An 11,253-nucleotide genomic window follows, 5' to 3' on the forward strand; every position below is an offset into this window, starting at 1 on the left:
TCTCTATATACTATGATATTTCTGCATGATAAAGCTTCATTGTCCCTCAGGCCCCCACAAAATGAAGTTCATCCCAGCGATGGTCGGGCCCATTCTGGAGGTCACGCTGGTGCCTGAGCCCGAAATAAGGAAAGCCACCATCCCCATCTTCTTTGATATGATGCAGTGTGAGCACAACTTCAGCCCCGGTCGCACATTTGAAACAGTAAGAAGCTACATAAGAAGTTCAGACCTTTGGTGTTCTTCGTTTGAATCTGAAGTGCAACATTTGTGATGTGGATGATGATGTTGTTTTTTGGTTTTCCTTCTTTTTCTTGGCAGTTTGAGAATGAACTGATTACAAAGTTGGATCAGGAGGTAGAAGGAGGCCAGGGTGATGAGCAGTACAAAGTCCTGCTGGAGAAAACGTAAGACGGGAATCAGATCAAATATTTCTTATACACGTTCTTTAATATATATACAATACAGCAATACCATTGTTTTATTCTTTTTGATAGAGAATGCACATTGTTAAAATCCAAAGGCATTTTTGATGGTGTTTTTAGAACATCCCTCAAGTAGCCAATAGGACAGCACAGAGTGGTAGAATTATGGGCAACATCTTAATCAATAGATAGAAACCCCTCTGGGACAGAATATTATATAACAATATTTTAATGTGCTGATCGGGAGGAAAGGCACGCTTTGGCTTACTCTGAGAACTAGTTGTTTGTTTTTATGTGCAGATTGTTGGAGCACTGCAGACGCCACAGATACCTGTCTCAGTCCGGAGAGGAACTGGCTCTGCTGCTCAGCAGCCTGCTGGAGAATCTCCTGGCTTACCGCACCATCACACATGACGAGAGTCCCGAGCACCGCATGAGCTGCACCGTCAACGTGCTGGTATGCCTCGTTTCCCTTTGTTTGCAGAAAGGGTTAACACCGTTCATGCATGTTCATAAAGCAATTATCTGTGCTGCAAAGTGCTTCAGATAAAGTGTTTTTCAAGACTGTGCAATTAAGTTTTTGGGGGTATTTTTTGTCTTGCAGAATTTCTACAAAGAAAAAAAAAGGGAGGACATTTACATCCGGTGAGTCGGAAAGAAGCACACAGCATCTGGATCTTGGACCAAAGGGCTCACTGTGTCTAACTAATGTGGTCTTTTACCTAGGTACTTATACAAGCTGCGAGATTTGCACCTGGACTGTGAGAACTACACAGAGGCCTCCTACACTCTCCTACTACATGCTGAACTACTGGAGGTATCTGAGACAACAAGAAGCTCTTGGTTCCCTTCTTATTTTAGAAGTGTTACCCTTAATATTCCCATGCCTTTTAACCTTATTGTTAATGAATGATATTTTTTACACAGTGGTCCGACAAACCCTGCGCACCTCATCTGATACCTGGAGACGGGAAGCATGTATGGACTCAACAAGAGCTGAAAGAGAGGCTCATCCAGGAGATCATTTGCTATTTGGACAAGGGCAAGGTGTGTGTTTGTGGCTCACCTGCTCATATACACGGGAGCTGATGTCAAAAGTTCTAATGTCCTTATTATTAATTACATTAGCCAAAGAAAAAGTGTGAATTGTGCCCTCTCAGCAAGCATTGTGAAACTGGTGGGGAAGTTACTTTAGCTCTTTATTGTGTTAGTACAGTATTTAAATCTCTCACTGGCAGCCACATATTGACTGTTTACCCTCGAAGCCGCGAGTGCAGCCGTGGGTACCAGATGGCAGACTCTGGCTTGTGCCCCTGTGTTGTTTTGTTTTTACTTTGTGTTCCCTTTTCGCTGAGTGATGCACATGTCTTCTCAGATGTGGGAGAAGGCCATTGAGCTGGGCAAGCAGCTGGCCAAGATGCACGAGAGCCACATGTTTGACTTCATGGAGCTGAGCCAGCTTCTGGTAAGAGGAGACATTCTATTTTCATTCAGCCGTACAAATAAAATCCTCTTAAAATGGCAGCTTTAAATTCTGATATGAAAAAAACTTACATGATTTAGTTCTTTATGCCTCTTATTAAAATGAGTCTGAGTAATAATGGACAAGAATTGTGTTTCAGTACAAGTCTGAGTGCAATTATTTGAGGAGATGGAGAAGATAAGTGTGTCTTAACCTGTTTACCCAACTGCTGCTGTGGAGTTTGAATTTATTATGAAAAATGAACTTATAAATTATTTCAGCTCTAGTAGTTCACCTTGATTGTGCTCCCGTAATCTATTAACATAATTAAATAAAACACACGAGAGTACCCACATTTGGTAGTTAATAAGAGACTAAATGAAATACTGTGGATGTTATGCACTCTATCGTTTTCTTTATCCTCTGTCACAGAAAAAACAGGCCGGCTTCTATGAAAATATAATGCATGCAATGCGGCCACAACCAGAGTACTTTGCTGTTGGATATTATGGCCTTGGATTCCCTTCTTTCCTCAGGGTAAGTAAATGATAACCTGCTTCAATAACTAAAGACTTAGAGAAACCTGATGCTATAATCTTGATCAAAGTTATTCAGTTGTTGATAGCACAAGGTCAGAAGGAATACTCTCACATGTTATGTAAATAAGCTTATTTGTAATTATAGCTTTTTGTTGAATTTTTTGCTGTTTTGTTGCTAACTGATTTTTTCTGCTACAGAACAAGATGTTCATCTTTCGGGGGAAGGAGTACGAGTGGCTGGAAGACTTCAGTTTAAAGCTGCTCTCTCAGTTCCCCAACGCAACACGCATGACCAACACAGTGCCCCCTGGAGACAACATCTGCAACTCCTCCGGACAGCGTATCCTAATATAGATTAAAAGGTTTTATTGTCATATGCACAACAAATACAACAGTCTTGAAAATGTTAAGTCCAAGGCTCTTCCAACAATGTAACATATAGTTTACTGAAGACATAAAAAGAAATAGATTTATTCAATAAGAAAAATGGTGCATGTGACATGATGGTGCTACTAAAGTGCAAGAGTAAGTCCACTATTTACATGTAAAGTACAACATGATAACAGAATTTAAAATTAAATACTGTCCAGTAGAAGAAATACTGTATTTTGTTATAATGAATGCATATGTGGATATGGGAACTATTAGCTGGTGTGTGTTCTACAAACAACACATATGAAGGGGGTTTTAAAAAAAAATTTAGCCAGGTTAGCAGCATGGCTCAAGGAAAGGCAAGGAGGTTGACATCTGGACTTCTATTTTAAAGTCTTCCAAATGAATGTTGTGCACACATTCATGTCCTCGTTATGATGAATTGTACAGATTGGACCTAAGGGGAACTTTTCATGTAACGCTGATTTCAGGTCAATATTTAAAATGCGTTCCATCAGCCTCAGTTGTATCTTTGTTTATTGCTGATACAACAAAATGAATGGTTAACATTATACCTGCTAAAACATCATCATGTTAGCATTGTTATTCTAAGTATGTTAGCATGCTGACATCAGGATTTAGCCTTAAGCGCCACTACACCTACCTACACACGACAGATTTCTGCTATCATGTCTGTAGACTTATTTCACAATTACAGATTTGAAGAGGTAATCTGATCCAATGCTGCTCAGCTTTTTACTGCTCCTCAACATTATTCCCTGTTTTATCCTTAGCTGAACTCCACAGACATCCAGTGCTTTACTGTCAAGCCTGTTCTCACCGTGCCACACCAGTTTAAAGACAAAGGGGTTCCAGAGCAGATATTAAAGTGAGGAGGGAACACTTAAAGGCTGATTTATCTTCTCGTGAACACCTTGGGGTTTATAGTTCTCGTCAAAAGACTAACTCACCGCTGTCCTTCCTTGATCTTTTGCAGCTATTACAGAACCAATGAAGTGGACCAGTTCAACTATTCCAGGCCCTTCAGGAAAGGTGAAAAGGACCCAGACAATGAATTTGCAGTAAGCATTTTTATGTTGTATTAACTTCAAAGAACTAAGCCCATATGTCTAATCACAACTATAAATAATAAAAAGTATTAAAAAAACATGTTTCACATACTGCACTCTGTAGAATATTAAAGATGTTAAAATGTCACCCTTTAACATTTTATTGATATTTATTCTGCTTTAAAGACCATGTGGATCGAGAGGACAACGTACATTACAGCCTATCGCTTCCCGGGGATTCTGAAATGGTTTGAAGTAAAGTCTGCCAAAGTGGTAAGAGGCCAACGTGGCGCTCAAACCTTCTACTTTGTTCACAGTTTATTTTACATATAAATTCCCATCATGTAATTGTCCCGGTGTGCAGGAGGAGATCAGTCCTTTGGCGATTGCCGTAGAGACCATGGAGATGGCCAATGAAAAGCTGAGTAACCTTGTGCAGCAGCAAGACTGCGATCGCTCGCTGTCCATCAACCCACTATCCATGATGCTCAGCGGCATCGTCGACCCCGCTGTCATGGGCGGCTTCTCTAACTACGAGAAGGTTTGACTTTATTGTTTAACGATACACATTTTCCAGCAGAGAGCATAGATGGACAGATGCAACAGAAAAGTAAAACAGACAATTTGTAAGGAGCAGAGAATCACAACACAAAATGTCTCTCTTCTGCACTGTATCTGTCAAGCTGTTTGTTGTGTCTGTTCAGGTTTTAGTGCACAGTTCACTCTAAAGTAATACATGTGGAGAAAAAAAAGATACAGCTATTTAAAACTGCAACAGATAAGTCGTACAACTGTAATCATTAAGATACATTTGTACGTTCTGTAACACTTTATATGAAGGTAAAAATATTAACTAGTTGCTTTTTAGCATGCATGTTAGTAGGATATTGGCTCTTTTAAAGTAGGTATTGATACCTTATTCTGCATGATCGTATTCTTCAACTACTAGGCCATTAATCAAGAGTGTTCCCTCAATATTCCTCCTTATTGCTTATTGATAGTGAGAAAGGCAGCTGTTGTACATGAATTATGATTTTAATATACTCACTAACAAAGCCTATAAGGTGATAGAACATGAGTAGTCTTTCTCATTTACTAAATTAAGTCTGCTCTTGTGTAAAATAATAGAATGTTAATAGTGTGCAAAAAACTCTAAATCAAGTCAACTAACTCAGGATACAGTATGTTCCCCGGTCTGGGATAGTAAACAGTTAGAGTTACTGACCAGAATAAAAGGGTTCAAATCCAACCTGCGTCCCTTTGCTGCGTGTGTTCTCTCTCTCTCTCTCTCTCTCCTTACTTCAGCTATGAAGGCGAAAAAACCCCGAAATAAAACAAACCATATGTATAATCCTGCCATACAAATGGAAAGAGGCAGACATTCTTGGAGAACATAAACAACCTTACAAAAATATAACTTCAGACAGGTGACGCCTACACAGATCAATATTAAAGTATTTGTAAATGTATTATAAGCAATATATTTTGAGTTAGTAATACTTCATTTAGATTTATTTAGACACACAAGGATAATCCTTATTTTTGTTTTATTAACATCAAAAATGCTACTCCTGTTCAACCATTCTATAAGGCTCATTCTACAGAAAGCATATTTAGAGCATCAGTTTCTGTACAACTTCCGAACTTAATATTAAAAAACAGTAATTAGAAAGTAATTTAGGGGCATCTCTCAAATCTACAATTTCAAACTCTAAATATTGATTATGGTCTGGCAGACAGATGAACATGTGTTTTATACTGAGTATAAAGAGCTAGTATACTACCTGAATACATGCAAATAAACGACTAGTTGATAGCTAATATGTGTCCTTTTTTTATATATAACATTTTGTTAAATAAAAATCGGGCCAGCCAAAAGCCTGTTCTCACTCCAAAGGTTTATTCATAAGGGAACTGCTGTGGCCTCTTTGTCATGCTTTAGAAACCGGCTCACTGTTGCTTGCAGTTAGATGTTAAGATGTTGTATAAAAGAGCAGCCCAATATTCATCCTGCTTTCATCCTCTTTAGGCCTTCTTCACAGACACCTACATCCAAGAGCACCCAGAGGACCACGAGCGCATTGAGGTCCTTAAACAGCTCATCGCCCTGCAGGTAAATCCTTCCACCATCGCTGTCATTGACACCGGCCTCAAAGCAGAACACGTTTTGGAATACTTAAGTGTCCGTCTTCCTCTCTAGATCCCACTCTTGGCAGATGGGATTCGTATCCATGGGGAGAAGACAACGGAGCAGCTGAAGCCCTTACACAACCGTCTGGTTACTTGCTTCCAAGACCTTCGGGAGAAAGTGGAGAAGCATTATGGCGTCATAACCTTGGTGCGTTGCCAGCCGAAAACTCAATTTAATGCAAGAGGGTGCCAACTTAAGCTATTGGCCCTCTTGCCTTCCTATCAAACGCTTCTCATTCAAAGCAGAGTGTATGGTATATTAGCACAGGACCATAAATCTTCCTTTAGCAAGTCCTGTGCGACCTGAGTCTTGCTTGTCATTGTGCTCCTCCCCTGCCAAGATCCCCCGATGATGCTTAATCCCATTTGTGTGTCCCAGCCCTGCTCTCTCACTGAGAGGAAGAAGAGTCGTGTGGGCTCCGTTGTGATGCCCTACATCCTGTCCTCTACCCTGCGCCGCATGTCTACCGTCTCAACCCTCTCCAACGCCTCCTCAGGCCTCTCCAGCGGCTCCGCATCCTCAGATGGACCCTCCTGCATTTCCTCCCAAGAGTCAGTCGCCTGCATCCTCTCACTGCTTCCTCTGTCTAACTGTCCCCTGTCCCTGTTTGTCTGACTATTCGCCGATTGCAGGAAGTGAACTAATTACCCCTTTTCTTTCTTTGAAACTACTAATTGGTCTTATTTTGTTTACACCCATTGATTCCCTTGTCCCTCAAACATTTTCTTACTTTTGCTTTTCTCTTAGGTAGGAGTAGTCCAGAGGACTCTAACTAACTTAAGACAATACACACAGTTCACAAATTGTTATTCTAATGCATATATTTGATGCAATGACATCTAGATTTTTTGACGTTTTAGAGTAATTATAATAATCTTATTATATTTGGGGGCTCAAGAAATACTATTGGTTTATTAATCCAAATGCATACTATTAAAACCTTTGCATGCTATTGAATAACTTACCGAGGCTCTGGAAAACAACGTTTACCTTATATATACCTTTTATGTAACAGTATTGGATTTCACTAGTTCTTAAGTTCTTCTCTGGTGGCATCTCTCCCGTTGGGCATGTTCCAGAGTAGTTCCACATGGCACAACATTATATAGATAAGGGATGTTACCTATGCTGTAAATAAAAAATTGTCTACATGCCTCAAATTTTATGATCAGGGGGATTTGTTGTTATGCACACCTGGGTAATAACAGGTTTTGATGGATAAGATTGTTAGGTGCATTTAGATTTTTAACACAGAAAATATAAGAGAAATGAAGGAAACTGTTTCTGCGTTAGGACTACTGCGATGCCATCCATGCTTTCTTCAAGCACTGATATTTGTCTTTGCTCAAATCAAATTACTGTTTGTCTTTACGATCTACATCTTTGTGCATCTCTTTCTCTGCCCCCGATTATTCACAAGCAGTTCCTTGTTGTCCCGTCCCAGCGATCGCAGGACCTCGGTTTTGTCCCGCTCTGAGGAGGACAACAGGATTGCTCGAAAGAACAGGAAGGAATGGAGCGTGAGCAAATCCCAGGTCCTTCTGGAAAGGCAATCAGATGCAGATGAGGTAAGGCCTTATGTTCAGATCCTATTTATATTTATGTGTAATTTTCCTTTGGGTGACAACACACTCCCACTCGATGGTGGAAAAAGGGTTCAGAGCCCACGTAAAATGTTAAATACTGCCTGGTTTAAATCTTCCATTACAAGTAAAAGTCCTGCAAGTCCCGAAAGAAGGGAAACATTTTCTTTTAACTGTTGCCTCATAGAATGTGTCGCTTTGCAATGTAAGGAAGAAAATACAGTTAAGTACCTTCATTTTTTTATTTGATTTGTTCCACACTTGGGTAAATGTATTTAGTTACCACTGCTGTTTTGTAGACCAAATCATATCAGTTTAGAATTCTCAGTGGTGAATTGTAGTAGCTGCATTATGCTTGACTGTATTGCTCATATCTTTGGTTTTATGGTGTTTTCCAGACTCCTCCAGAGAAGCAGCAGAGACCCAAGAGTTTACAATTAGGAGACCGGCGGCTCACCCTCTCCCTGTTCCACGGTGTTTCATCCCAGCTCAGCCTGTCTAACCCTCTCAGCCCGCTACCATCCTCTCCAAACACGCCTCACACACCACGAAGCTCGAGTATGTAGCCAAAAACTACTGCTCTCACAAACACAACACTGCATGTCATCATTTTATTTTAGAAATATGCCTTGCACACAGAAAAGGAAGAATACCATGTCTGCTTACTTTGTATAAGCACATTCTGGTCTATAGCCCTAATCAGGTCACACACAGACACGCACACGCACATTCATATTCACAGATGGATTCTGTCTGAAATGCTTTTCTTTCCTGTGGTAGGTTATTCATCGCTTCTCAGTGACAATGATGTCAATAATATTGACACCCCAGGGACCCCCCCACCCATGCCTCCGAAGAAACACCCGCATGAGATTGACAACCCAGGGTTTCCTTCAGAGGTATGCCTGTTGAAGAAAAAAAGCACCCCCTTACTAATGCATACTTAATGTAGTATAAACGCTAAAATATTCTGTTTTTATTTTAAAGCCCTAAGATGAACCCTCTTTTTTTCCCCCCGCAGTTCACTCCTCCGCTTCCAATGAAAATTGAGAGCAAGCCTCCTCCGCCGCCTCCGAAAACGCGGAAGTCCATGTGCCCCTCATATGAGCACACCCCCAACTAAGGTTACTCCTACACTACGCCTTTAAAATTGTACTAATTCTCTTGGATTTGGCTGTGATGAAAGCACAGTTTCATTTGTGGAAGGAGGAATGCCACCGTAGGTTACAGATGCAGGAGGATCTACATGTGGTGTATGCAAGATTTTTATCAGAAAAATATGTTTCTGATGCGACTCACTAATAATTCCAAGCAGTTTTTATCTCAAGATTTTGCTCAGGTCTTGTTTTTAAGCTGCAAAAAAGAATATATGTATTTTTATGTCATAAGAGGGTACTACTGTGCAGAAATGAATATATGATTTTGGGTACATATGGTCACTACAGACTTTGATTTATTGTGCTTTAATGAAACAGTCATTAGATGCTTTTTTCTTGAAGAAAAGTCCGTATAGAGTTGTAGAGACTTCAGGGAAAATGTAGCTTTTATTTGCTGGAGTGACACTGGATGAATTGTTTTCCCCGACAGTAGATGTTTACCAGCATTCCATATCTGAGCAGGAAGAAGCTGCATTAGATGAGAGCAGGGAATAATAATGCACAGAATGTAACTGTTAGTTTAAAATGTTGTTTTTTTTCCTCAGTAATGTTTTCATGATCAAACCCATTTTCCCAAACCACAAGGTTTTAGAGACACTGGATGGCATTAATGAATGTGAGGCTGATTTTGTTTTGATGTTTATGATTTACTGAATATTGTAATGATGCTTTCGACTGCGTCATGTTAATGTTGGAGGAACTTTTTGCCTTAAAGGCATAGTTTGACGTTGGAAATAAGCTTTTTGGAGATGAAAAGATCCATACAACTCTCATGTCTGCCTGGTGTAAATGTAGCTGGAGCCTGCCTTCAGTTAGCTTAGCTTAGATTAACAGACTAGAGATAGGAAAACAAGGCAAGCTAGGCTCTGTGTAGAGGTAATAAAATCTGCCTTCCGTCACTGAAGCTCACTAATTAGCATGCTTTGTTGCTTAATACTTACAAAACACTGAATGTAAAAATGATAGCTATCATGGTTTTACAGGGAGTTTCAAGCTGAGTCAAGCTAGCTGTTTCTCTTTGTGTCCAGTCTTTATGCTAAGCTAAGCTAATAGATGAGCTGCCCACGCTACATACCCACATACAAACATGAGACTGGTATTGACTGTCTTATGTAACTGTAGCCAAGAAAGTAAATGAGTGTGTTTCACACACTTTTCAAACTGGTCCTTTAAATTACCCTGAATGCTGTATGGTACACAGATAAATACCTTTGGAGTTCACTTTACTTTTTATTTCAGGTCTTGGCAGATTTCCTATTTTAAATCAATTCATTATTGACATTTAAGTTATTGCTATTCATTGAATTTTATGCCGATCTTTTGTATTTTCACACCCAGTGTGTTCATCATAAATTAAGTTTTATTTCAACATATCACTTTACTGTGTTCAGTTTAACATTTTTAAAAGAAGCATTACAATTGATGTGCCTTCAGACTGATAAATCTATGCATGCAAGCTGTTTTGAAAGAATGATCAAACTTAATCATTAATTCAGTTATTTTTGTATTAGATCTTAGATTGTTTTACAAGGGATTCGCTTTTTTCGTGCGGTACTCATTTCCTAACAAGCATCAAATATTTTATACAAACAATGCCTCAAGAGATATATTATGATCTTTTTTATGAACAAGCTGTTGTTGACTGAACAAAAATAAAGATTTATTGAGTGGCCAGCAAAATCCTATTTTTTTTGTGTGACATTGATTGTTTTAGAAAGACATCTTCTTCATCCCCTGTCAACACAGTGAATACAGATTACTCTCCGTGCCCTTCCTGGAAACTCGGCGCCCACAGAGACAATCACTTGGACGCTGCTGATAGCGTGAAAAATGACCCATTCAAGCTCAAAACATCTCACAAACTGGCATGGAACTGGTGATTAATGCTTCTTCCAATACAATTAGAATCAGTGTAGGAAAATAAGGCCTCTTTAACTAAAAAGGCTTCATCTGGGGAGGATCTCTGGAGGGAGGAGTTTATGAGATGTTTATGGGAGTTGTGTGATGGGTGCTGCTCTTGCTAATCTGCAATGCTGATGGCCTGTTCCCTCCTGTCAGATAGTGAAGTACGGGGTATCACTCTTCCAGCAAGTCTCGGGAGCTGTAACCATTTGAAGTGATGTTCACCCATGCAAGAAGAGCAGCGTTGCAGCTGCCAGGTTTGGCTGAATGCACAGGAGCATCTCCATGGAAACAATTTGCATACTTTAAACATGTTTACAGCTTCATGCTGTATTGAATCAGAGAACATCCATCTAAATCTTTTCGATCCTTTCATGTACACTGCAGACGTTTTACCAGCTTCCACCCAGCTGACAATACACCAATGATGCATCTGTTTCTAACTTTGAGTTGTTTTTGAGTCTGAAGTCACACACAGTTTCCATCACCTTCACAATAAAACTGCTTCTGGAAACTTTTTTTGGGCAAAATAGAAAAGACAGAAAAAACATA

The 11,253-nt window shown here is 39.7% G+C and overlaps 1 protein-coding gene across 4 annotated transcripts in view; it reads left to right on the forward strand.

Moving 5' to 3' along the window:
- The window catches only part of dock5 (dedicator of cytokinesis 5), a 33,224-nt gene extending 22,745 nt beyond the window's left edge, over positions 1-10,479 (forward strand). For 2 of the 4 annotated variants that reach the window (XM_063897177.1, XM_063897179.1), the window contains 20 exons: positions 51-205; positions 322-407; positions 726-882; positions 1,030-1,070; positions 1,152-1,242; positions 1,353-1,472; positions 1,801-1,890; positions 2,320-2,424; positions 2,625-2,766; positions 3,606-3,687; positions 3,796-3,880; positions 4,055-4,141; positions 4,233-4,409; positions 5,898-5,981; positions 6,069-6,206; positions 6,438-6,610; positions 7,483-7,627; positions 8,041-8,200; positions 8,423-8,541; positions 8,664-10,479. In XM_063897177.1, coding sequence (XP_063753247.1) covers positions 51-205; positions 322-407; positions 726-882; positions 1,030-1,070; positions 1,152-1,242; positions 1,353-1,472; positions 1,801-1,890; positions 2,320-2,424; positions 2,625-2,766; positions 3,606-3,687; positions 3,796-3,880; positions 4,055-4,141; positions 4,233-4,409; positions 5,898-5,981; positions 6,069-6,206; positions 6,438-6,610; positions 7,483-7,627; positions 8,041-8,200; positions 8,423-8,541; positions 8,664-8,765 — 2,339 coding nt within the window. In that variant the 3' untranslated portion in view covers positions 8,766-10,479. Of the gene's footprint in view, positions 1-50; positions 206-321; positions 408-725; positions 883-1,029; positions 1,071-1,151; positions 1,243-1,352; positions 1,473-1,800; positions 1,891-2,319; positions 2,425-2,624; positions 2,767-3,605; positions 3,688-3,795; positions 3,881-4,054; positions 4,142-4,232; positions 4,410-5,897; positions 5,982-6,068; positions 6,207-6,437; positions 6,611-7,482; positions 7,628-8,040; positions 8,201-8,422; positions 8,542-8,663 lie in introns of those variants that run through there. The other 2 variants (XM_063897178.1, XR_010166963.1) reach the window with 2 other exon arrangements.
- The last annotated feature ends 774 nt before the right edge of the window (positions 10,480-11,253 follow it).

This window comes from Eleginops maclovinus, chromosome 12 (genome assembly GCF_036324505.1).
Source record: "Eleginops maclovinus isolate JMC-PN-2008 ecotype Puerto Natales chromosome 12, JC_Emac_rtc_rv5, whole genome shotgun sequence".
Lineage (NCBI taxonomy): Eukaryota > Metazoa > Chordata > Actinopteri > Perciformes > Eleginopidae > Eleginops > Eleginops maclovinus.